Raw genomic sequence first — 26,642 nt, forward strand, 5'->3', positions numbered from 1 at the left:
TCTAATTGTATCGTTCGGCACAAACAAATAATAAAATGAAATAAAATAACGAAGGCTATTTTTCCCAACTATACAAAAATTCATCAAAATTAAATCAAAAAGAACATTGACCCCGACGTGACTCGAACACGCAGCCTTCGGAACTGGAGTCCGACGCGCTACCATTGCGCCACGGAGTCGCTTAGTTGAGCTGAGCGAAGTTTTTGTTATTTATCCTATGCATTATGAATCCGGTTGCTAGGATACGGATAAGGCTTATAACGAGGGCTCAAATCCGGCCGAAATTGATAACTGTTATTTAATATTGGTTATTTTCTTCAGAAATTATAAGGAAGCCGTACATAATGAGCACTAGAGCGGTAGAGCGAATAAAGACGCACTAGAGCGGTATGACGCATGCGCGCCAGTGCGTTGGAGGAGAGGCGCGAGTCGCGAGAGACGCTCGAAAAGCCTGCTCCTCTATGTATTCACTGCTACCCATTGATTTAATAGTATTTTATCCTTTTCCCTATTGATTTGGCTTTTGATTAACAGCTCAAAATTACTACATAGTATTATATTATTATAAAGTGTACATTTTAGGAGAAATAGACATTTCTAAATAAAATAAAAATTAAAATATTTTTCGTAGAGTGACTGAAGTGTAAAAGATAATAAAATCAAATTTCGCAATACAATAATAATTCATAATTATAGTTTTTTTTATTTTTTTAATAATTATACTTGTTTAAAGAACAGGATGAAAAATGTTTTTCCGGGTATCCATGGATTCTGAATTTCTTAAAATTCAATTCAATTCAAAGGGATTCCATGCAAGAAAGAAAAACAATTATTAAATAATTTTTTGCACTTTTTTTCTTTATTTGCTTGAATTAGTACAAAATAAATAGACAAAATCGTTATTTACAATCGGCACAAATGGTAAAAGAATTTTTTATTGTTATAGATTGTCGTTTATCCTACTTATAGCGATAAAATAAATAAAAATAATTTAAATCTTTTTTTGTTAGAGATAAAACCCACGCCAATTTTTATTGCTCGATTCATGCTTTCGATTTCCAGTGTTTGGACATCAGTGGCACTAGAGCAACAAAAACGCGCCTGTGTACCCGACACCCTCCGCTACAATTTTCCGTCCTCTTGAGAACCGAAAAAGTGCACGCACCAGTTCTGCGCGCACCCAAGTGTCTGACCGCGTCTCCGAGAGTGAAAATTATCAGAGTTCACTCTGAAACGCGGACGCCGTGGTTAGTTTAAAAAAAGTCAGTTGGCATTTCGAGATGGTCACTAAGAAGAACGCGAGACTCTTTCAATGAAAAAGTCACGTCAACTAAAAAATCGCAAAAAAAAACTGGTCGTGTGTATATTAGTAACTTCGTCTTTCGAGGTTTGTTCAACAGTGTGCCCTTCCTTGCTCAGCTTTTTTCCAGAACAAATTTGGCTCAACCCAAACAAAACATTTGACTCAAATCTTAGTGACGAAATACAAAGAGATCAGTCAAATTCTTTCGTTACTGGAAAAAAAATTTAAAATTATCTTCGACCCCGAAAAACAAAATTCTTTTCGCACAATTTAAGAAAGGGAACACAGCTAAATGTTTTAAAAATTAAAATGAGTTAATGCACTTTGTGGGTCAGTCAATCTGAATCAGGCGTCCGCGTAGCCTTTGCCGGGCATCAGCCAGTTCTTGGCGCAGTAGCAGCTAATGGTGCTCACATACAGGAGGGCCAAAAGGGCGCAGGTCACAGACAGGGCAAGCAGTGTACCGCGTCCTGAGCATGGCTCGCTGCTCACTGGGGTCACCAAGGGCTCTGTAAAAATTGAAAAATAATTGTAAAATATTTAATAATAATAAGTAAAAAAGGAAATTTTACCATCAAAGTCGGCAGAGGGCGTCCTTCCAGGCTCAATGGGTGAACGAAGGAAGTCCTTGTTCTTCTCATCTCCGAAGTCAAGGACAAGGATCTCCTGGCTGATGGACATGTCATCCTCGGACTGCTCCTCGCTGGCGTTGACAGCACGCCTTCTCCTCTTGCCCCAAGACTCAACTCCAGCATCACAGACGGCCTTAAGAATTATTTTTATTTAATTTTATTTACATTTTCTCTAATATGTGAATTTCAGGATAAAAAAATTACTTACAGGCTCACAGGGTCCAAGACAGTACTTGACGTTGCACTGGAAGATGACTCCGTACGATTCGGTGAAACGGAAAGCCTCATACACAGACTGCAGTGCGTTACCGTCGGGCTCAAAAGCAGGGAAGATGGTGGAGTCAACAGGGCAGCTGTAGTTTAACAGAAATTAATAATTTGAAATTTCATTTAAAAAAATAAAATACCCATTCTCGTCAATGATTTCAAAGGTGCTCTTTGAGTCCTTGGCCATGGCAACGCAGCTCCTGGCAAAGATTCCATAAGGAGCTGAACAAAATTGCAATTAATATTTTGACGCTAAATTTTTGCTTCAAATTTACTGTCGTCGGGAATCTCAATGCGGAAGGTAAGCCTGTCTCCAATGCGCACAGTTTCAACCTCTCTGCGAGCACCGTCCACGATTCTGATCCTCGGGGGAGGAGCCTCGGGAGCAGAGGTGATGCTGATCATCTCAGGATCTCTGATAGGCATCATTCCAAAGGTTACGTCCTTGGGCGACATGTCATAGGTGCACTTGACCTTGTAGATTTTGTCAGCCTTGGTCATGACGACGCTGTGGTGTTGCAGGATGACAGTATTGGTGAACACGCCAGACTGTAAATAAAATTTATATTTTTATTTAAACATGTTTTTCAACAGGAACAGAAAAAACTTACCACAGACTGAGTGTTACAATCCTGGCCGCTCATGGTCAGGTCAAGACGGAAGGTGTCAGATTCAACGACGTCAATGTTGCAGGTCTCGGAACGTCCAAGGGCGTAGATGCGGCCGTTGAATGGCTTGTTGGTGCGCACAGCCACAGCAATACGTGTGTCCTTGCAGTTGACGGTCACTATTTTTACCAGAAAAAATAGATAGAGATAGAAAATTTAAACTTAAAATAATAGGCAAACCATCATAGCAAGTTCCAGTCTTGTCACAGTTGATGTCCGAGCGAGTCTCGTTGGTGAGAGTGTTATCTTCGATTTTGTCCACAGTGACAGGCAAGGTATGAGGGGAGGCTAAAATTAATTTTTTGTACATTATTAAAAAAATGCAAATTAAATTAAATTAATTAAATATTTAAATTTCAAAAAAAAAATAGTGGTTATTGCTTACATTGTTGGTCGCAGTTGTTTTCGAAGTAGGAACCGGCGGTGTCTCCAGTGTCAATGAGGGGGCGCTCGGCGGTGAGGAAAGTGCTGGGGCCATCAGGGAGAGAACGGTGGTCCAAGTGGAAGAGCTGGCAGTTGTACGAGCTCTTATCACTGCGGTAAAGGGCCGATCGGCATAGGAATTCACTCTCGACCTCGCAAGCGCGCTTGCACGCCGCCTCAGAAGGAGCCTGCAATTCCTTGTCAATGTAGAAGTTCAAAGCCACATACTGAGAGATCTTGTCATCGGCAACGCCGATGCGTGGGGCCTGGAAGGTCTTCTTGCCCTTGCAAGCATCAGCACCTGAACAGAATAAATAATTTAAATTTTTAATTCATAAGCTGGTTATATAAAAAAGTAAATTACCATTGAGACAGAGATTTTCAAAGTAGTCAACTCCGGGTGAGTCCACGAGCTGGCTGAGGGGTCCGGTACCGGCAGTTCGGCGGTCGGTGTCGCTCAGGTGGCACTGCAGACTAGCGTAGTTGTACTCGGCCGAGCGGCAAATGAAGCGTTTCTGCAAATAAAGCACCGCGTGAAGTGGCTGATTTCTCGGTTCGCTGAATTTTTATCGTGCAAAAGCCAATTATTTTCAAATGACTTTCTGCCCAATTTTCGCTGACACATGAGAAGGACATGATTTTTCGTGGGAACGACAAAATCTCGGAATAGCTAATGGCAATTTTTATCTTAAAATAATTTCACATTTCTACCTCATTCAGACAAGCAGCCAGACAGGCTTCTTTGCTGGAAGTGTAGATGAGAGCGTTGTCCAGACCCCTGATGGCCTTATTGGGCACCCTTTCGAAGGTCCAGGGACGCGCACAAACATTGTCTGAGAGAAATTAAAATTAATTTTGGAAAATTTAAAAACAGTTTTCTACAAACCTGATCTGATCTGGACCTTGACCATGTAGTACATGTTGACTGCCCTTTGGGCCGTGGCAGTGGGGTTGGAGGCCTGCGTCTCATTCTGCAGCTGGCACAGAGTTTCCTGAACTGGGGTCAGAGGATTCGGCACAAAACTGAAGGCGGCGGCCAAGCAGTTGGGCTCCTGTCGACACCAACCCTGGCACTCGCTCAGAGTCAGGTTTTTGGCTGTGTAATAAGAAGTGCCGCGATAGTCGTAGTCAGTCAACTTCTCAAACGCCATCCGCACTGCAAAATAATAGAATAATATTTATTTATTTATCAGATGAAGATTGCACAATTGGAGCTCGTTAAATTTAAGTTCGTGTTTGAACTTTGAATTGCTCGTGAATTACGCTCAGATTGTGACGAAAATGGACCTTTGATTAGGGTCACGATCTGTTCGCAGCCATACAAAAAAAAGACCGATCGCTTTATTACTCATGAATGAGCCTCGCTAGATCGTTTGGCAAAGGAAATGTATTTTTCTGCGCGGTCGTGAGGCGGCGTCCACTTATGAGTTAATTTGCGTGCAATGCAGCATCTCTCGCGTTCGCACGCATCCCGAATTGGCGCCGAATAAAATGCATAATTGTGTCGGCGTGCAGGCGCATTATTTTCAGCGCTCGCCCGCTTAATTCCCATGCGATTACGGTGCTCGCTCGTGGTCTCGTCGCCGGTCTATCCTTAGCAGGCAGACCTTGCTGGTGCCGCTAACGGGAACAGCGCCGACCCAGTGAGACTTGAAAGATACAAATCGCTCCTTACACCCACCTCTTGCATGAGGTCATTGTCAGTGTTGTTTTGTGTGTGTGCTTTTGTTCTGCATGCTCTCTGGGTCACGCGACAGTAATCACAAGTATAGAAAAGAAAAAGATATAGATGCTCACCACGCGCTGCTGGATAAACGAGTATAGGAAATGAAAATAAGAAAGACTCTCGGTGAATGGACTGCCTTGAGCTTCAAAGAGAAGAATGGAAATTTGATTCCTTAATATTTATTTTACACTGAATGTAAATGGGACTCGAGATTAAAGCAGAGCTTTGATTCATAAATCTTCTCTGATTTGAATTTTAAATTTGTGGATGCTGCTAACTTGAACAAACTGTGCAGCATTAAGAAGAAAAGAAATTATTATTAATAAAGCATTCTCTTGAAAGCAATTTAAATCATTCGGCTGCATATTTTATTCTGTATTTCGCAAATTGAGAAGTAAAATACTTTAAACATCAATTCATACTTATTCCCAACAAAAAGAGTGATGAAGAATAATTAATCATTTGATATCTTTAAAAAGAAGATTCAGAAAATATTGTTTTACGGTTATTTAAATTTCTTGCAAAGAACAGGGGTTTTCATTTAAATTTGTTTGAAATTTAAATACTTGAGCTGTCTTCATTTTGTTAAGACAATGACTATTGGAATGCTGATGTGCCTGTACTGCCTGTTATTTAATTGTAAAGTATAAACAAAGTATTTATTATGCAGCTCTAACTACCTAGACTTTTTTAATTAAGACAATCTCATTCCCATTGTGTCTTTCCGGATGAGTTCTTGGTTATAACGTTAATTCGATTAGTGCCGTTTGGCGCGACTTCACACGCTCTTTTATATTCACTGATGCTCTTCATCTTTTTGGTTCCCTTTGTTCCGTTTTCTGCGATAAAAATACCACACAACGAGCCGAAAATTTGAAAAAAGCCGGCTAACCTACTTGCGCACACAAAAACCGCATCCGAAAATTACATGCAAGTGTGAGAAACAAAAAACTTGAGTTCACATGACGGCCGGACAGTTATGGAATTGCAAGCAAGATTAGCCAGATTGTGTGACATGAAGAGAGCGGCCTTCGTGGGAATTTCTCGGCTTTTTAATGCTCCACCGCGACAACCGCCGAAAAGCGCGATGGTCCCGTTAAAGTCTTAATTGTCCGGCAGCGATTGAAAAGTGGCAGAGCGCGCCGGTAGCGGCTGATTAATGTTTATTTAATTGCTCTGCTTTTGGTTGCGCGAGAGATGCGCCAGTCATCGCGCCACATTATGCTCAAGACGGACGAGAGCAGATATGCAAAATATTACTCGTGCGAACGGTACTTCTATACTCTGCTTCTCTTTGGACTCGCATTCCGCGGCCGTGCATTTATTTCAAAGATTCTTTATTCTCGAAGGCAACCATACCACTCTCGGAGGTCCTTGAACTTTTCTCTTTCAGCGATACAAACGATAGCATTATCACAATCAAGATTCTAAAACTAATGACTTTGTTTGTGGCAAAACCTTTTAATTTGACAGGTGGAAACAATAATCAGATTTTATCTTGTCCCATTATCTCGTCAAGTGAGCAGCCGTTCAGTCCATCAAAAATTATAAAAGAAGAACCAAATTTTTTACCTATGACTCAATTTTTTAAATTTTTAGAGGTTCTTTGTATTTTTAAAATGTGACAAGTGGCAACGAGAACCTTTTAAAAAACAGCTAGGACTTTGTTTATTTTTTTCCCGTGTCCGGCCTATCAAAAAATTTTTTGCACCTTGCAGTCACGCCTCGCAAACAATGTGTGGACAATGGGCCCAAACATTTTCGCGCTTGTCAGCACCTTCAGTTTTTTTTATGGACGCATGCTAAATTTACATATTTTTGTCATGCTTCGAACGTCAATCACGCGTGTGCTGTTTTGTTTCGCGATCGAGTGAACTCTTAGCCCACATACTTGTGCATGCATCAACTTCCTTTGCTCCTACACACCCGATCGTGCTCCGTGTGTTTTCACACGTGACGAGAGCGAATGAAAATAAAAACGACAAAGTGACACTCACTGTTTTTGGCGCCCATGCCGGGTTGGAAAACGGCGAGGGCGGCGACGAGCAACGGCGCCCAAGAGGAAATCGACATTGTTCTTTTTGGGTGCTGACAAATTCTGAAACAAAACAAAATTGCACTTCAATAAATAAATAATATGCGAATGTTGAAAGGTGGAAGAATACAATAAAAATAATAAACTTAAGTAGAAAAAACTCGGCAGTTTCCTGATCCACAAAAAGATAGTGCTATGGTATTTAAAATTTTTGCTCGTATAAAGCAATGAAACAATATATGTTTGTTCTAAAAAAAAAAGGTAAAAAGAAACGGAAGAACATAGCGATTATTTCTTTTCTAGAGAAAATGAAAAAGTTAATTAATACCCATTATGAAATTTCACAAATTCAATTAGAAATATTTATGTAGAGTCATATAGAATAAAAAATGAACAACCATCGTTGCTTTTATTTACAATTTTAAAAACTTTTTAAAGTTTTTAAAATTGTAAATTTAAAAATAATAAAAATTAGTATTTGTAACTTATTCTGCAAGGTTTTTGTATGAACCTAAAATATCTATACTGAGATTTAATGGTTTTGCTTTGATTCATCTAATAAACCATTCGAAATATATAGAATTTACTCGTTAATTAAAACAAAACCAGGAAGCGGTACTCGGCGTTTAAATTCTGTTCCGCCACTAATCTGGGTCTTGACGCGCACCTGCTGCTTTAGTAATAACAGTAATTTGCTCCTCCTTTTTTGCTAGCATTGCGCTGCTCTTCTTCATTAGCTACGATCATTGCGCCGCTGCTTCAAAGAGACGCGAGGCGCCAAACGGCCCTTTTGTGTGTCTCCAGTATTAACACAATGGCCCAATTTCGACGTAGTCACTCGAAAAAACAAGCCATTTTTCGCGCAGAGCAAATAACTTATCGACAAAGGACGTTCTCATCGTGCGGCTCACAAGAGATTTTCCCGTTAAGAGCCAACGACGAGATTGTCATTGATGATTGCACCTCCATGATGCATTACCGTTCATAATAACTAACGACCTGGATAAAGCGCATCGGCCGCCGCGTGCTGCACAACAATTTATGCCTTCTTTATTGGCATAATGATATGATATAAGTATAGCGGACACTTCCGGCCATTCATTTGTTTATGAATTCCTTCTGTTGTGGCCGAGAAGCATACTTGTGCATAAACTGGGTCTCCATTCGCACGTAATTATAATTATGTAATCCAAATTCATCCGCCGCGGCTCAATAGCCATGAAATTATACACATACGAGCGGCGAGAAATATATGGGCCGCTTTAATTGTATTTTGTGAACACAATTTTATCATTTTTTCTTATTATAAAAGTAATCCGAAGAATAAGTAGAGCAAAAATTTTATTTTTGATCCAAATCATTTTGTCGGATACGCGTCATTGTGACGCCTGGCAACTTAATCAAATGCAAATTACTACCGCTCGGAGACTGTTGGGTGGAGCATCCGTTTGTATTCATTGTCTGGCAAGCAAAGGGTAAAAATTTGGTTTCGTTATTTTTTACCTTTGGCTTTGAACAGCAGATCTGTAAAGTATGTTATTTATGGTTATTTAATTAAATAATATATTTATACAGTTGCAGTTCATTTGCAGAAACTTTTGGCTTGTAAACCAATTTGACTAACGTTTTGTTCGTGTTTCATTTTACGCATATGTACGCATTTCCTCTCCCATTTCAAATGTCGCAAACAAAGAATTTTAGGTTGCCAAAAACCAATGTCAGGACAGGAAATAATAAAATCATAACATATATCGTCACAAAAGCTTTGCGTCACTCATCATTCGCCAACAAAAAAGAGGATCATTTTTCAAAGTGCAACTTTTAGTTTAGCATCACGCATCACACTGGTGACTGGATTAAAATTAAGACTAAGATGAGACTTAAAATATGGATTATATTGATTGTTATCAGCATTGCTTGTAGCTTGGTAAGCAAAGCATACCCTGTTTAGCATAAATTTTGATATTTAATAAATATAAAAAAATACTAGAAAATAAAACGCCGGAACCATAAGTTGAGGGCAGGCTCTCAAATATCATCAAGAGCACGTACATTGGTATCTTGAGTTAAATATTTGATAATTAGAAGAAAAACTTTTTAGTGGCTAGAGCACCTCGTCAATACATTGTCAAATGTTGTGGAAGGCGAAGCTGCTTGGCAACTAGCAAAAGGGGACGAAATAAAAATTCTACCTTGTTCAAGAAAGACAACAAAGAAGTGGAAACTAGTGAAAATTGGATGTTTGAATGTACCGAAAATTAATCACTTCTTTTATCTTTTAGCTAGTACTGGTTATGGCGATCTTGTCGAGATTGAGACGTCTTTAGATGCACAAAATGATGAAGGGAGTACTGCATCAACGGACGGTAGCGCAGGCCCCTCTGAGCCCTCTGAAGAAGCACAAACTGAGTTGACAATTGAAAATAGCCAACCCACAACAGAAGCAATTAAAAGCACGAGATATGATGGAGCTACGACTCAATTTGAGCCAAGCACAAAAACTACTGCTGTTGTCACAGTAGATGTCCCTTCAAGTTTGTCCACCTTACTATCAGAAACGGTTGCATCTACTGCTTTAACAACTACTACAGTGAGACCAACGACAACAACAGCCGTATATTCAGAAGGAATATTAAATTTCAATTAATTTTTATTAAAAAATTTACGTTTCAGTTTTGTTTCAAATCATCCTGTGACTCAATAAAATATCCGAAAACAACAGTGAGTTAAATTTACAGAAAAATTAAAAAAAAAATTTTGATAAAAATTTGCAATAGGCTCCCGCAGTTCCACGTATGTGATTTTGCAACTGATTATAAACTGAAAAATTATCTTGGTTCTTTCTTAAGTTTCCACCCAAAGGCTAACTGTGTGCGGACGTGTTTATGAAATCGGCTTTCAGCAAGTATAACAAATCAAATTATAAATTAATAATGGCAGAGAATTATGAATTAATGTGATTCTAGGTTGCTCTGCCTGAAGCTGCTGCAGACTGCCAATTAAAAAATGCGTCACTCTTGTCACTAATGAAAATCACAGAAAAGCAATGTTTACTAAATTTATTCCAAAGTATATTAACTTAATTACGGTTAATTTTTATTATTTTTTTTTTTTTAAATTAGATCTCAAAATGACGGAGGCCACGTTTTGGACAGGGGGTTCTCAGGAAGGAGGCAACTGCAGTGACGCAAAAGCAGGAGCTTTGTGGTGTTCCCTCCCTGAAAATCCAGCCGCAACCATTGACCCTTTATTATGGTCAGCCAGTCAGGTTGTGACAACTGGTGCCGACTGTGTTGCCTTTAAGTTAGCAACAGATGCATCGCTGTCAGGCTTAACAATGGCCCTCTGCAGCAGCAAAATGAGCCACGTTTGTGAAGTAGAAAATTTTTCATTAAGTTGAAAACTTTTTCATAAAACATTTTGCAGCCTGCTTGTGATAAGTTTCTGTGTCCAGCAACTATACCATTAAATGTAAAAATTCTTAATAACCACGTTCCATTAAATAACTTATTTTTTTTTAAAGGATTCTCTGGTTGATGCAAATAAAGCACTGATAGGTTTGGAAATAAATTTTTTTAATGGAACAATATTGACTCAAAAGTAGAGCCAGCAAAATATTGTTACTGGGTACATGCGTGTGGCAAACATATTTTGTTTGGAAACAAGCCAGTGCGTAAAATTTTCTAGGTTCCAATTTAAATTTTGGCATATTTTTCTTCACAGGTAACGTGGGATGAGAACTTTGCAATATGCAATTCCATTGGAATGAGACCACTTGACATAAGCTCACCTCAAATGATGACCTGCTTAAATAATCTCACCAGTGGTAATAATTTTGTTAATATTGTGAGAAATTTAAAATATAAAAAATTATAGCCAACTGGAAATATAATTTTAACTACTGGACCGGTGGAAGTCAGCGAGGTTGTAAGGGCCAGTGGGCTTTCTGCCCATCTGGAGACCCTGTGCCTGACGAAGCATGGCTGCCAGGACAACCAGACAATGACGGAATTCAGGAATGTGTGCACCTGCGTATTTATGACAAGAATAAAACTCTTGGCGTTCGTCTATCAGACAGAAATTGCACCGATCTTTACATTTACGCGTGCGAAATGTTGTTGCCCAGTGACGTAAAATGCATTTCTGCCACTAAGTGTCCTTCATTGGATTTGTGCAAAAGAGAGGTATTTGATAAAAGTGTCATCTTTTCAAACCAATTCATTTTACTCAAACTTTGTAAGCCGAGTTTGTTTGATGCGGATCAACGTTTAAAAAGTATTGTTTTATATTCAGAACGTAATACTATATTAATTTTCAAATAGATATGAACTCGTATGGAAAATGGTTCTCCTCTTGTGGGCGACACTTCTTGTTTTCTGCAGCCAAAGTACTATAAATTTCGTTTCTGAAAATGTAAAATAAGTAAAAATGATAGGCCACATGGGAGAATGCAAGAGCGACCTGTTGTTCACTCGGATTCAGCCTTCTTGAATTGGACAGAGTTTCAAAAAATGAGTGTTTTGCGAAATTGACCAAAAGCAAGTCATTATTCTTTTAGCTCTTAAGTAATTTGTATTATTAATATATAAAAAAAGGGTATATCAATAATAAAACATTGGAGCCCAGCGAATATTGGACCTCAGGGACCGATACGAACTGCGCTGGCAGTTTCTCGTGGTGCTCCTCAGGACGCAGAATAAACGATCCTGCAGTCAGGTGGAAGTCAGGTCACCCGACCACAGGGTGCATCCTGACAGACACGTCAGTCTTAACTGACAATATGACCTCCATCGGAACTGACAATTGCGGCAGTGAAAAATATTTCATTTGCGAAGTTAATGATAAAAGAAAAATTATGGCTTTGCCTGATCGTATAAAATTTTAGAAATTAATGAAAGGGGATAACGGAATTGGGAAACAATATGAATGCATGGTCACGTGGGACCTCAGTGCCAGTAAGTGAAAATTTACCAAACTAATTTATGAACTAAATAATTGCGATTTTTTTAAAGAGGATCTTTCTATTATTGAATTGGGTATAAAGAATGTGTCAAATTTACCTCAACATGTCAGGGTGCGAAATTTTTAAAGAGAAAAATTATTCGGTAGCAATGTTTTTTTTTTGTTTTTTTTTTTTGCAGTGTTTCTTAAAATGTATGGGAGAGAGCGTTGGAATGGTAAAATGATAACACGTCATAATAAAAGAGTTTATGTAAAAAGAATAAAATGCAGTTTTTGAATGGCAAGTATATCAGTGAAGAATTACTAAGGGCCATTGAGGCCCAAATAGAAGAACCAACGGAACTGCAGACTGCATTTGTTGGAGCAAATGAATGCGCTGGAAAATGTAATTTTTGCCTATTTTTAGCCACTTTGTGCTTTTGTGAAAATTAAATATTACAGCTACAGCTGATGAGTGCACGACAGCGGCAGAAATTTACAAATGCGGGCTTGACAAAAACCCGGCACTAGTTGTGAAAATGGTCACTACAAGCAATTCTTCAGGTGTATGGAAATATGGCTTCTAAAAATTATGTCAGATTAAAAATTAATTAAATAACTTTTTGAAGGATGGAAAACCAGATGGCTGCCTTGTTGATAGAACTTGCATGATAACGGGAAATGCTCTGTGTGTTAGAAACGTAAAAATAGTCTGAAATTAAATATTCAAATATTTTTAACTTTGATTTTCAACAGCAAACATTTATTGACACGATAGCGAGTGACCGTAAGATGAAAATATTTAAATTTTACCTTCGTTTTGCAATAATAAATCATATGCTAATTTTAGCCGCATTCGGATATACTTTGACTTCTCCCAAAACAAGCATATATTATGCTCATGAGAAAATTGGCCGAGTAAGAATTTTGGCCATCGCACCAATAAAAATTTTAATGCTTCAATTGAACAATATAGACTTTTGAAGAGGCGTTTCAGATTTGTTGCAACGTTGGCAGGAAACTCTATATTCCAGGCGTAACTTTAAAAATCCCTAATAAACAGCTTTTTGAATATAAATGCTTATTATATTATTATAATTATTAATGTTGCGAATCATTTGCAGATCAAGGCACTCGCCGCTTGGGATATCTTGATATTGTTTAACCCACCAACTGTAGGCGCGGCCGACATTAAAAGCAAATGTGAGTTTCGGAATAAATATTATCAAATTTTTATGCCAACGTGTGTATTTTTAGGGGTAACCAAGTTGACGTACATATCTGAGACAAAAACTGTCGGCGCACTAGAGGCGAGTTGCGCAAATTCATCAGCACCGGACAACTCATTGTTCTTCCAACACCACCTTTTCCCAAATCAATCAGTGCCCAGACTCTGCCAGCCAAGCGTGGTTGTCATGAAAATTGACCAGGCAAATCCAGCTTATATGCTAATTGCTCGAGATGGTATTGCGCCTGATATTGGAATCGGTGTAATGTGCCAATGAATTTAAAAACAATAATGCTTGACGATTTATTACAATTATTTGGATCAATACAATTTATCAAGGTCTTCTTTTTCCAAATAAATTTTGGAATGTCTTTTTTACTATTATTGTTGTTGTTGTTTATTTGTACTCTGATGATGGAATGCAAAAAAAATATCATAAGAGAGCCTGGAGGCAAGGACGCGTCAAAAATACAACATTAGTCAGCAGCCGATCTGCAATATTTTTTCATCTAATAATTTTCAAGGCAAACAGTTTGAGTGAACGAGTCAGTGACCCTCCCGACGCGAATTAATTCCGAGCGCCTTCGCATTATTGTTTGCCGAGCGTACATAGAAATGCGGCGGTGCGAATTGCCATGTGAGAAGGAAGCGAAGAAGTGCGTCTGCTTTGGATAAAAAAGCAATTAAACGCTCGTTAAAAGTAGGCGGAATTTGAATAGATGCATTTCTAATGAGCTCACATATTGTGTGTGCCTAATTTTCTTGAAAGAGAAGAAGAGTGAGAGACGAGAGATGTACAAGCACAGAAATTCTGATATGAAAATTTTTCGTTTGTTTGCGCGGAGGTGTTAAGTTCAAAGACCTAGCGCAACGTGCGAGCAGCACCCACGAAAGGTGTCATTAAGTTATGATTGGCCCGCTAATGGGCGATGCTATTTTCACTTTCCCGAGAGATGCTGCGTCGCGGATAAGACTTTTTGCACAAACACGTCTTGTAATTTGCCACGCCGTCGACAGAAAAAAAACCCAGCCAAACTTTTTGGACAAAAAGTGAGGAAGAGACAAGTTGGTGCATGTGAAAAAAAATTGAAAACTGGGATTGCCCTGAAATTGGGTGCGAAGCGCTCTCATTCCCAAAGGTGGCCTGGAAATTGATTTCTTTGGATGCTCTGTCTGCCTCCGATTTGTCGTGCGAACTTCACACGAATAATAATATACGTTTTCCTTTTGTTCACTTTGAATCAATTTTGATTCGCGAGAGCTCCATTGAATTTGTCCTGTCACCTTGTAAAAGGTAACAAGGTGTAATAAATTATATAAATTGCCCCACATCGGAAATCTATAATAATCCTTAAACCTCACTTCTTTTTTTTTATTCTAAAATTTACAAGGAAATTCGTGATGAAATTTCTCACGTAACTTTTATATAGAGAGAGGTTCCGGCGTAAAACTGGGAATTCATTACAGCTGTCAGCAGCACAGCGCCATAAATTTGTTAACGGGAGTTTTTTTTCTGATTTTTTTTCCATTTGTAATAAATTAAAAAATACGCGAGCCGTTCATAAGACACGCACGCAAAGAAGTGCCACGAGAAGCTTTTAGCAAAAAAAAAAAAATGTAATTATCTCGCGGGGTGCATGTGGGCATCAACGAGGAAGCAAAAATTCACCTTAAAACGAAAAGAGCTGTGGGAAGTGCAAATAAATTAGTGGAGTACATGAACCCGACTGAGTAAACCTAACGGTCTCTTATTTTTCAACTCCATATGTATAAATGCAATTCCTCGGATCGGCCGCCGTTTTTCATAGGTGTTCTAATTGGACCATAATTGACACTTTTCGCGACGGCCGACAAGCAAAAAAAGACACGTAAAAATAAATGTTAAGGCACTTTTAGTAGCGACTTGCAATTCTGCACGGAAAGTCCCACGATTTTTTAACTACATATAAAAGTACCAACTGTCAGGTAAATTAGTCATGCACTTTTCCATGCTGATTTTGCACAATTCCACGCCATTTTTCGTTTATCTTACATCTTAGGGTCCATTAAAAACGACTCATCGCAATGCACCAACAGTTGGATCTTTCTCTATACAATTGAAACAGAGGATCCTGTTCGGTTTCCCTGTAACTTGCTAATTGCATTTTAACTTCAACGAGAGACAAAAACCAGCGTGTCTCAATAGAGTTAGGAATTTGTCAGCCTCTTTCAATTACATCATCAACCAGAAAGGTGAGTGGCCCTTGGCTTGTTCCGTACCTACCTCAATTGCATCAAAAATTCTTTTCCCATCGAGAACAAAGTCTAGCTCATGTCTCTCGAGTCAATAAAACAAGCAGAGCCAAGAATATGTGGGTTGAAAATACATTGCGTGCTGCGAATTGGTGAACACTTGGCCTCAAACCGCGCCGCCAAATGTGATTCACTGGTTTGAATATAATTATTTTTACGCCACCGTCACGACTGACAAACATCTGCCAAAATTTGTTGCAGACCCATTCGTTGAAATTACCCTCGAGCGGTGGCGAGCGCTGAGCCATTTATCATAATTTGCACTGACAGCGTGTTAGCATTCAAATTGCACCTCGTGTTGGGATAATCTCAACAAAACGGTGAAATACTGCTGATTTTTTTTAATGAAAAGATTACTTATTTATTCAACAACATCTTGAAAAATCTAATCTAAAAACAATAATCCATCTTGGGAGAGAAAAAAAGGATATTCGAAAAAGATAAAAATTAAGAATGAAAATATTTCATAATATATTTTTCATCTTTATAATAATTGAATCATGTTTTGTCTCTTACTATTCACTATTCGCTCATCACAAATGGAAAAAGGATATGATAATAATCATGTGATAATTAATTATTTGGTTGAAATTTAAAAATAGAAAGTTTCAAACAATTTTTTAATTTTTTTAAAAGGGCTGATTAACTATTATATGCACAAGCAAATAATTAAATTAAATAAGCAGTAAATAATTTAAATAACTTTAAATAAATAATAAAATAAATAAAATATTTTAATTAATGACAGAAACTCATTTATTATTTATTTTGTAATATCTTTAATAGCATACTAAAAAGTTTATTATATAAATACTCTAAATATAAAAATAAACTGCAATTTGATATGCGGAATTGGTATGAATTTGAGAAGAAGTACCGTTTGTGCGCCCTGAGCAACCCCTTATTTGACACCCGATACAGCGGCGGCCGCTGCCACTGCCGGCAGCTGAATGGGCGAGAAAGGTCGACGAACCGCTCGTCGTCGACAGGTGCTCTGTATAATGCAGCCGCGATGCTGGCCGGGGGAACAGTTAGCCATAGGAAAGAAGACGCTCTTGCTTTTTGTGCGTCCGACAATCAGAGTCGTGCCGACAGCAGCTCGATTTTAATTATTCCGTGCGAGAATGAAATCGAGAGAATCTGATTACACACGCCGATTCAAATCTCCCAGTCGAGCGCACATTTATCGACTGCTTTTTGTCGACGTGCCTTTTTCTAATTTTCCTTTCTTCACGTCCCAGGGGCGTCTCATAAAGTAAAAAATGCTTTTCCTCCACAACAAGAGAGTGTAATTAAATAAATCGGCGACCACCGGTGCCCCGGGTTATATTGTGTAGAGGAGTATTTGTAAAAAAAATAAAATATTTTTTCTGTCAACAGAGAAGATTGGACTTTCATCACGATTCCCTTTTTTCTCCTTTCGCCAAAATCATTACGAAAATAATTTTTTTAATCAAGCTGCTTTTTTTCTTGGTACTCACGATCTCTGAAGACCATAAAATGACACACTTGAGGTGCGAATTATCTCCGGTCTGCAAATCCTGTGTGTATATAATTGTTTCTTTGGCTCATTTAAAAACGCCCAAAACCACACCGGTCACATTTTCCGCTTTTCTGCTCACTGCTGCCCGAAATTGAGTAATTTGGCTGTTATTAGAACAACACCGACAACAAATCTGCGGTTACTCGAATTATCCCCAATGGGTGCTCAAGTGCATCGCGTACGGAGAGTAATAAAAACTTCGATTGCTGGTTATTATCCGCCGGCCGCTACAAATCGAGACGGTAATGTGCAATATAAAAATTTTTGGTCGGAGGGCGTACATACTGGGCACTGGTACGTGCTGAGACGTTATTACACGCTTCGCAGGCCGAGCATGAACGCTCATGAATAGGCCATTTATCACACACACCGAAAAATGTATCAGACGAGGAAGGAAGAGAAATAATAAGGCGCTAGTTTTTGGATGTACCGTTAAAGGGCAGATATGGAACATTGGGAGAAAAACACACGATCAGCCTTAAATGTGATTCCTGTGGATTTTGTTATTAAGCCGAAAAGTGGAAGTAAATACTTTGAGAGAGCAAAAGGATTTTTAAAGATTATAAAGCTAAGCCCTGAGATTATTTTTTATGTTCCACAAATGGTATGATGCCTTTTTGTGTGCTTGAATCTAGATGACTTTCCTCAATATTTGGATGACCTTTACAATCAAAATAATTATTAGTGGTCGGATTGGAAAATTTTTAAGATCATGAAAAAATTATCTCGAAAATTGAAGAAACATAAGCTTATAAAACTTTTGGAACATTGCAGCAGTTCCAGCACTAACAAAAAATGAGCAGGAAAATGTTTCCCTGTCCATATTCACAAAGCATTCTTTTCGTTTCCATAAATGGGCGGCAAATTATTTTTTTTTTTTTATGCGAAATGCGGTTTGGAATATGGGTGGGTCTGAACTCGTGAGCATTTCAGTGCAAATGAAATGGCCATGCGGCCAACCATCATCCGTGCCGTTACTTTGATCGCTCGCTTTAGGAAACAATTTATTTGTTTGCAATCAATTTTCTGCGCCTTTTGTTTGCGTCTGCGGAGTGTCTGACTGAATTGGAAAACGTGCGTGGATTGAAACTATAATAAATAAAGCATAAAGGCCGAGGCACGACAGACCGCAAATCGGTGGCCATATCTCGCGAGTTTGAAACCGCACCTCTTTATTCGTTACATTTTCTATGTGTGGAACCGTTTTTATGTCTATACATTTGCATGGCTGAGACTGCTCGACTGGACACGCATGGACGCCGACGACGAGCGCCGTGTCATTAGGCATGGCTAATGAACCCAAATAGCTGAATTTCGCTGCGAGATATTCCGAGAGCAAAGACAGTTTCTTCACCTTCCCTGAGCATAATATGTATTCTCGCTTTCCGAACCACTTTGGACGGAAATTATGAGCAGCAAAGTGTCTGAAAGCACTTTATAAATTTCGGCGAGAATGCGGGGAGCTGCAGCCAAATAGAAGGAACCGAGTTTCTTCACCTTTCAAGAGTGAAAAGAAGCCCATCACCGCTTAGATTCGCTCTTAAAACTGCTTAATTGCGCGGTATAGAACTCACATAAGAGAGGATTGAGTTGAAAAAGCCAAGTGTCAATAGACACGACGGCGAACAATGGATCTAAATGGCCGACGACCTTGCCTCGTCAACAAAAAAAGCCTGAACGCTTTATGCCTAGCAAGAAAAGTATCAGACCAAAAACTAAATTGGTTTCGAGCAAAAAGTTTTTTAAACTTGCGATCATCATAGCCTTTTAGTTCTTAATTATATACTTTTGACTTTCAGAATAAAAGAGTGTGCTGATATATGTTTTAGTTTTTATACAGAAGCTGTGAGACTTTTTCACTTTTCCCAGCAGTACATGAAATATAGCATCATAAAATTGAACCATCTCTTTGAGGATTCACCTTCACGCCAGTTAAAATCTCATTCGCAGCTGTCGGTTGGAATGCGAACCTTTTTTGTTTCGTGTAAAAAAATATTCATTTTAGATGATACATTAAGATCAAGATCAAATGTTTTCTAGCAAAATTTGCTTTGCAAAATAAGGAATAATTGTGCACATATAACGGGCTGCGGTAAGTGAAAAATTCTAACGAGGTCACACCAGAAATTGTGTAAAAGTGGACTCGTCGCTTTTAATGCTATCGGTAAATTCAGGTTTGCATCGGCGGGTTTGGTCAAGCGGCGGCGTGTATTACATCCCAGCATCACAGTGAATAATTCTCGTGATGTAATTGCACGGCATGCGCGAGATGGATGCTGCGTGCGCGGCTATAACTGTTCCATCCGTCTTCCTGCCCTCTCTCGCGTTTTGTCATCTGCTGGGGAAACTGAATTTATTGGACGGATTCCGTTCGATGCTGCGAGAGAGAGAGACACACATCTTGTCGTAAAAATTTATGCACAGGATGCCGATTTCTGCGTGCACCACTAACTACACGATACATATAACGGTACCTCGCATTTTTCCTCATAACACGTCGATAAATTATAATCATGTGTGAACTTGCATGCAATTGGAGTCGCACGCATCACCGCGCTCTTCCCGCATCGATCCGAGTGATTAGAGAATGAGAGAAAACCAATTATTTGGATCAAAATGCTGGTTCGGTGGGAAAGTGAGCCGTCGCTTGAATTTCTAATTAGTCAAGTGGGATAAGTTATTAAATCAATTATTAGTAAAATTTGAAAGTTTATCAAGCATGTTAAAATGATTAACATTTTTTTCAAAGGAACTAAAATAAAAAATAAAATGGATGAAATTTATGCGAAGCGTGTTCGCCACCGTCATGTCTTTTTAGTGTTTCCCAACCACGTGCCCAAAATTAATCAGCATCGAAATATGCCATTGTTTTCGGTCTGCTTGTGAGAAAATGCAGCTCTATGGCTAGCATTTTCATGATTGATTGTGGGAGCCGGTGGGAGCGAGCAATTCGCGCATTCCAAATGGTGATCAAAACTATTGGTTTTTCACAAAGGAAACAGAGGTGCAGACAAGGTACGGTTAAACTCGGAGAGGAAGATAGAAATAAAAATTGTTTTTCCTCGGCGGAGTGTCGCGCACGCAAAGAAAGCAGGACCACCTCTTCGTATTGCTGTAAAATTAATCGCCCAGCAGGACGGCGGAAGAACAATGATTTATCTTTAGCGTCCGCAGACTGAAGCGTGAAATGAAATTAATCCCGTTCGACCGACTAACTTTCGAGAGAAATGTCTGAAAAAGTAGCCGTGCGCAATTAGTTCTATCCTGACAAGTAGACAAAAATTCTGCGTCCAATTGACGTACGTGTATATAGAGGAGAGGCTGCATCCACGGAGCGAAAAACTTGTGCGCTCTGATGCGCTCCGAGGGGCCCGTGAACTTGAGTTGCTTTTTGCGTCCGTCCGGCCAGCGAGCCCAAGACAAAGCAAGACCGCAGAGCGCGTCCGTCTCATTGTTCTTCTTCCCAACAGCTGCAGACGCGCCGGACAAAATGCTTTTGTCAGCAGAGACACTTGTAAAAACTAAAGGAATTGAGGGACCGATGGGAAAGAGCAATTGTTGCAAAGAATTTGGGCATTCAAGTCTGTTAAACTCTTTGATTCGCGCGAATCGGCAGGATTAAAAAAAAGACACAAAATTCATTAATCCTTTTTCCCTAGAGATTTGTGAACTTTTATAGAGATTCACCGTTCCACCAATTAAAAGTTTAGGCCTATTAATACATTTTTAAATTTCATTTTAGATGGTGCAAAGATTATCTGCAAAAATCGCACGAACTTCCTGAATCGTAAAGTGATTTTGAGGGTGAAATGAATGGAAAGCTTAACAGTAAGTTTTCTTTGCGTGTGCTTCTCGCTTTTTGAAGACGAAAAACGAAAGGTTAATTTCTTAATTGCCTCTCTTAGTTCTGCACAAGTTTTTCTCCAAAAATAACGCTACCTTTACACCTCAAGATGTGCGAATTAGACTCCTTTCCTCACTCTGACCAGCAATCAAAGGGCGATTTGCAAAACGCAGGAGCAGAGTTACAAAGCCAAAAGCATCAAATTAAATTTAAGCATTCCAACGTCTCGGTGGCCATCCTTGTGTGTTTCCAGAAATTACACAGGCTGAGAGAGCGTCTTTTTATTGCCTTTCAGCTCTGAAAACAGTTATATATACCTGGGTGGATATAATTTTAAAAGGAGCTGCCCGAAGAGCAACAAAGGAGCAGCTCTGTGTCGGTGACTCACTCTCTCCCTTTGCTTAATTTTATTTTTTACTTTGAATTCGAGAAACAAAGGTATTTTATAAGTCATTGGCCAAATGGATGAGCGATGGCATAACGGATATATGTAATAGTTTCTTGTATAATGAATAATGTGACGAATCACGGCTAAGGACGTATAGTCGTTGGCTCTGCGCCAAGTGGGTCTGTGCTGAGAATTTAATTGCTTGCCACCGACGAGCGGTAAATGATCTTGAAAATTTTTGCCTTCCTCAAGAAGGAGAAGAAGAAGTTCATATCTCTCAAGTCATATTCGCGGAAATGCAATAAAAATATTTGCTTCGTGGGTAAAAATAATAATGTACTCGCTTGAAAGCTCAAAGATGTTGTTTTTTAAGCAAACAATTTTTTGTTCAAATAAGACGAGAGTTCATTAGACAAGAGAAAAATAATGAGCTGAATAAATTTTTATATACATATTTTAAGATAATATAAAAAATTATACTTATGTAAAATTAAAAATTTTCATTGATTTAAGTCTCGTTAGTGATATTTTAGGTAAACTTCTTTCCTGTCGTGAATCTGGTTCTTTTGTAAGGATTGTAATCAATCTCAAAATTAATGAGCGTCAAATCATCAGAAAATTTCCTCATTTGAGGCAAACTTTTGTTCTGTGGTTTGCACTCGCAGCACCTGAGCTGGAAAATTAAAGTGGAAGCGAGCAGGGCAAAAAGAGCTCTTAGGTATATCAAAGGAAAAGAGACTATGGGTGGGTCCGAATATCAGAGAAACGATTCTAGAAACGATTCTTGAGAAACGTTTCTCGAGAAATGATTCTGGAGAAACGTTTCTCGAGAAACGTTTCTCGAGAAATGATTCTAGAGAAACGTTTCTCGAGAAAAGATTCTCGCGCAAGGATTCTCAAGGATCGATTCTTTAGTTGAATTATAAAGGCAGAAACGATCCTGGAGAATCTTTGCGCGAGAATCTTTTCTCAAGAAACGTTTCTCTAGAATCATTTCTCGAGAAACGTTTCTCGAGAAACGTTTCTCCAGAATCATTTCTCGAGAAACGTTTCTCAAGAATCGTTTCTAGAATCGTTTCTCTGATATTCGGACCCACCCTATGCTGCCGTGCAAAACTTTTGTTGCGTTTCCATAAGCAAAGCTGCACATCACGCTGCTCAGGAGGCAAATGAATCCGCAACAATGGTCGCGAAGGAGCAACGCTCGCCCAGTGGCATATGGCCGACGAGAGAAAGATGCAAAAGCCGTTCGACTGGACAATTCATCTCGCCGAGTGAAAAATGCAAATTGCGACAAGGATGCTGATTTTGCATGTAATTATTCTCACAAGAAATTTTTTCCGTGGAAATTTAAAGTTCTCATTGAATTTTCTGTAAGTGAAAAATAACAGAGGCAGGTAGCATAAAAAGTGTATTTTTTTTTCAACAAAAAACTATTTCTGAAAAAAGAATAAAATTTAAGGGTTTTTTAACTAAATTTTAATTTACGATTAAATGTAATTAATGATTATTGTTATATTTCCCGTATGAAAAGTTGTTTCGTTACAAATCAATTTTGCTAAGCACGACGAGTATATTAAGATAAAGCCGGTGTAATTACAAGCACGTTTTGTTTGACTCACCGAGAGGAGCGACTGGAAGTGCAGTGACTGCGTGGAGATGCTGGTCGGACGAGAAACCCGCTCAGTGCAGCAGAAGCAGCAGCACTACCTCTCGATCCTGAGTGCCAGTCGACTGGTTCCGCGATTCCGTTCACCTGACTGTTTTATACGGGCCCCCTCCTCGCCCGCGCCTGAGTGCATGACCGACCTGGCGCTCCCCCTCTTCCTCCTTGCAGGGTCTGGACCGATTTCGGCGATGAACGCATACCGCCGGGGTGACGACAATCTTCCAAGTTCAGCCTGCGACATGCATAATTATGCCAATCAATAGGGCAAGCAACTGTGTCCAGAGCAAATAAAGCTCTCGCAAGCAAAAATTTTTACTCTTCCAATGAACATTACGATCAATTTATCAGAAGTTTTTATTTAATTTTAATATAGTAATTAATTGAAGATGAAACAAATATGCATTGTGTAATATAGATCGATATATCTATACAATTGGTTGAAAATTTAAAGCATAAAATTCGCTTGAAATTGCCACCTTTTACTATTTTATGATTTTTGATTAACACTAGCCAATAAGATCATAAAAATATTAAAAAACAAAAAAACATATATTCAAAAAATAATAATAAATTATTTTCTTACATACCATAATATTTTTTAAATAACAACTTTGATGATTAAATGAAAAAATGATAATAAAGTATTAAAAATATCAAACTTTCTATTATATTTAAAACAATACATTTTTATAATTTTCTCATTGTAATTGGTGTATATTCCAAAACATTTTTTAACTCATTGTATAGCACTGAGGAAATAACGATGTTTGGAAATTCATTAAAATCAATTATGTTCCATGTATCAAGAGAAACAATTAAGTAATAAAATTGCTGTAACTTAAAAATACAGAATTATACCAAATAAATCTCAAATATCTGAGATCATCTCTGACTGTGAAATGAAGAGGCTCACAAATATTCTTTTCATTAATTGTAGTGAAGGCCCAGCTTGTCAATTAGCAACAATCTAAAACTGGGCACATTTGGCACAAAAAACAGCAACATTAAATAGCAGAGAAATATTATTTGAAATCATATGATAATGCAGAAAATATAATAAATTATAGAATTAAATTTGGCACACACAAAAAAAAACTTTTTTTTCATAATATTCATTTAAATTATTTATTTACTTTGTTACAAAAAACTCTAAAGGAAACAAATAATTGAAAATTATAAATTTGATGCCACCTTAATTGATCAATTAAAATTTAACCTACGTGCATAAGCTTCGGAATGCAAACCATATTAGCGTTTTGTTATTAATGTCAGAGGCGTACGAAGATCTCAAGTGGGCCATTCACGCGTTCAGTTCAAAGGAGGCGAGCAATTAAAATAATTTTAAAAGGCAGTGTCCGACGCTCGAAGGATTAATACGTAAGCTAATTAATTAAGCATGCAGTGCATCGACGCCGCGACCTGCCTCAAAGAAGGAAAAGGCCGCTGCTCTTTTCAATAATTGCACGTCTCTCTCGGCGGCGGCTGCTGCATACCATCAATCATCGGCGCGCATCCAGAGCAATCGCCTGTCGATTTGATTTGATTGCACTCTTGAGAGAGGAGCAGAAATATTGCCTGAAGAAGATTGGCCCCTGTTTCGCGAGGAAATAGCTCAATTTTTCAATCGCACGTGTGCTTTTGTGAAAATGCCGCTTTTTACTGCTCAATATAATAAAACAAACTCTATATTATATTTTTCAGATAGAAAAGATGTGTAGCAATTAGCGGACATAAGTGTGTAGTGAAAACACAATGCAATAAAAAATAAATAAAAGAAGATTCTATTACATATCTATTGCTTGTAATGGTTTATTTGCGTGTTTATTTTTATGGAAATTTCGCGTGTCTTGCGAAAAATCAACAAACAAATAAATAAATGATACCATTTCCATGCAAATTCACGCAGGATAATTTTATTTTATTGGTATTATAAATAATTGCGACCTCAGAGAGCGAGAGGGAAACAATTGCTGCGGGGAAGAAAACCTGAAATTGGCGAGCGGACAAAAATTCATCTCGCTGACGGGCAATATAGAAATAAAACGCGCGCACCCAAGAGTCCAAACTGTACTTTCCTGCTTTGTAATAACTAATAACAGCGGCGAGGTGCATGTTTCGAGTTTCTTGCACCCGACGCGATGTTTACATTACACTCGGTCGAAACACGCGGCGGCTAATTGCACTACTCGTGTATGTGCAGAGAGACGCGGAGGGATGGATGCAGCGGCTAATTATACCAATTCCGAGAGAGTGAGCGAGTGCGCCCCGTAACGGTCTCTCTGTGTGCAATTACGCCTCCGAAAACACAAGTAATGATTTTGTTGAATTTCATACTATGGTCGGTCGTGTGGTCGGGATTCTTCACCTTACGGTTTCCCTTTGTGGATTTTCATTTGCGTGCTGTCGAATTAAATGCCCTGACCGCTGCGTGAACAATACCCTCTCTCCGATGGGAAATTTCGTCTCACGCGCCAATCAAACTCGCGAGAGAGATTGTTGCCGTGGAATTTTTCCATTAAAAAAGACCCGCGACCTCTGCCAGAGATTCTCCCAAAAGATGCTCTTAATTGAATTTATCTATAATACCACTTCCTGCTTTATTTGCGGCATCAGATATAGTTGGCAGAAAAAGCTTTGGCATGCATCTTGACCAAAAGAGACCATCTTGCTAGGCAGTTGAAATGCCTTTTTTTTTTATTTAAAATGTGTTTCTCTTAAGCTTCCTATGAAGTTTGAGACTGCGGACCCAAAAAATATTTATTGTTGGAATTAAATGCGCAAAAATAACTAATTTTTATATATGACTTAAAAATTTTACAATTTTTTTAGTCTAAAAATTTAACATTAGTGCTTCAACTCTGCTTCAACTATGCAAATAAATTCTTCCCTCATATTATAATTGTAAGTGCAATTGAAATTATTTACTTCAAAGCGGCATCCAAATATTAAAATTTATTTGTTTTCACTCCAGGATTTTTATTTTATACAAATTTAAAACAGTAAAAACATTAAGTTTGAAAAAATATGGTATTTATTGTTAAAAATACAATAAACTCTGCAATTATTATTTTTTTAATCTTCAATAAGTTGCAGATTATATGGGAGAGGAGCAGCAATTTTTCTGTTTTTTTTTTCTCTCTTCTCCGCCGCCATGGGAATGCCACACGTGCAGTATTTCAATGTACGAAAACCGCCACATCCGAACTGTTTATTGAAGAGTGGAGTTTATCATAATAACAATGCGTGGTGCGGTACAGTATTGTTTCCCACAAAACGCGCGTTGTTCTGTGAGTGTAAAATACGGCTCGCGCGTTTTAATGGGAATCTTTTAGGAAAAAAAGTCGCGGTGGTTTCTCTGGAGAATCTGCACGGTGCTCGATCAAAAAATGCAAATTGAAATGAGAGGAAGAACAAAGAAAGGAGAAAAGCCCTATCGTGACCCTTGAACGCGCGATTCGAAAACAAAAGGGTTCATCGCGCAAAAGTGCGTTCTCTCAATTTCACTATCAATCACGAGAAACGCCGAGAGGCAAAAAGCGAACGGGAACTCGGGCTAATTAAATCAACACGGCGCATTGAAACTGAATTAACTATTTCCCCTCAGATGTACATACTTACAAGAGGGAACAATTTTGTACCTTTGAACTAATGGCATTTAATTTAATGGCTTCAATTGCAAATCG

The 26,642-nt window shown here is 38.5% G+C and overlaps 2 protein-coding genes and 1 non-coding gene across 3 annotated transcripts; 1 reads left to right on the top strand and 2 right to left on the bottom strand.

Annotated features, from left to right (window-relative positions):
- Window positions 1-107: 107 nt before the first annotated feature.
- Window positions 108-179, bottom strand: Trnaw-cca (transfer RNA tryptophan (anticodon CCA)). Its single transcript has one exon. It is a non-coding gene; the product is annotated as a tRNA-Trp (tRNA).
- A 658-nt stretch (window positions 180-837) lies between these two features.
- LOC132199546 (uncharacterized) lies at window positions 838-23,064 on the bottom strand. Its single transcript, XM_059624352.1, has 13 exons — window positions 22,913-23,064; window positions 7,017-7,117; window positions 4,180-4,449; window positions 4,005-4,126; window positions 3,658-3,808; window positions 3,256-3,594; window positions 3,051-3,158; window positions 2,814-2,989; window positions 2,478-2,751; window positions 2,343-2,424; window positions 2,144-2,288; window positions 1,876-2,068; window positions 838-1,812 (listed from the first exon to the last, which is right to left on the bottom strand). Exons 2-13 carry the CDS (start codon window positions 7,090-7,092, stop codon window positions 1,649-1,651), a joined length of 2,100 nt encoding a protein of 699 aa, XP_059480335.1. The 5' UTR covers window positions 7,093-7,117; window positions 22,913-23,064; the 3' UTR covers window positions 838-1,648.
- On the top strand, window positions 7,844-12,108 carry LOC132200727 (uncharacterized). The gene is made up of 14 exons (XM_059626398.1): window positions 7,844-8,981; window positions 9,045-9,102; window positions 9,156-9,281; window positions 9,337-9,668; window positions 9,728-9,775; window positions 9,832-9,847; window positions 9,904-9,959; window positions 10,021-10,123; window positions 10,177-10,430; window positions 10,481-10,525; window positions 10,578-10,611; window positions 10,659-10,723; window positions 10,778-10,880; window positions 10,931-12,108. Exons 1-14 carry the CDS (start codon window positions 8,928-8,930, stop codon window positions 11,374-11,376), a joined length of 1,740 nt encoding a protein of 579 aa, XP_059482381.1. The 5' UTR covers window positions 7,844-8,927; the 3' UTR covers window positions 11,377-12,108.
- Window positions 23,065-26,642: the final 3,578 nt, after the last annotated feature.

The sequence above is a fragment of the Neocloeon triangulifer genome, unplaced genomic scaffold (genome assembly GCF_031216515.1).
Source record: "Neocloeon triangulifer isolate White Clay Creek 2 clone unplaced genomic scaffold, ASM3121651v1 ptg000014l, whole genome shotgun sequence".
NCBI classification, from domain to species: domain Eukaryota; kingdom Metazoa; phylum Arthropoda; class Insecta; order Ephemeroptera; family Baetidae; genus Neocloeon; species Neocloeon triangulifer.

Coding starts and splice junctions, on each gene's coding strand:
- LOC132199546 (XM_059624352.1), bottom strand. CDS start 7,092: ATGTCGATTTCCTCTTGGGCGCCGTTGCTCGTCGCCGCCCTCGCCGTT. Junction 4,450..7,016: donor CGGCATGGGCGCCAAAAACA/GTGAGTGTCACT, acceptor ATTATTTTGCAG/TGCGGATGGCGTTTGAGAAG. Junction 2,990..3,050: donor GACTGGAACTTGCTATGATG/GTTTGCCTATTA, acceptor TGGTAAAAATAG/TGACCGTCAACTGCAAGGAC.
- LOC132200727 (XM_059626398.1), top strand. CDS start 8,928: ATGAGACTTAAAATATGGATTATATTGATTGTTATCAGCATTGCTTGT. Junction 10,612..10,658: donor TGCAAATAAAGCACTGATAG/GTTTGGAAATAA, acceptor ACTCAAAAGTAG/AGCCAGCAAAATATTGTTAC. Junction 10,724..10,777: donor TTTTGTTTGGAAACAAGCCA/GTGCGTAAAATT, acceptor TTTTCTTCACAG/GTAACGTGGGATGAGAACTT.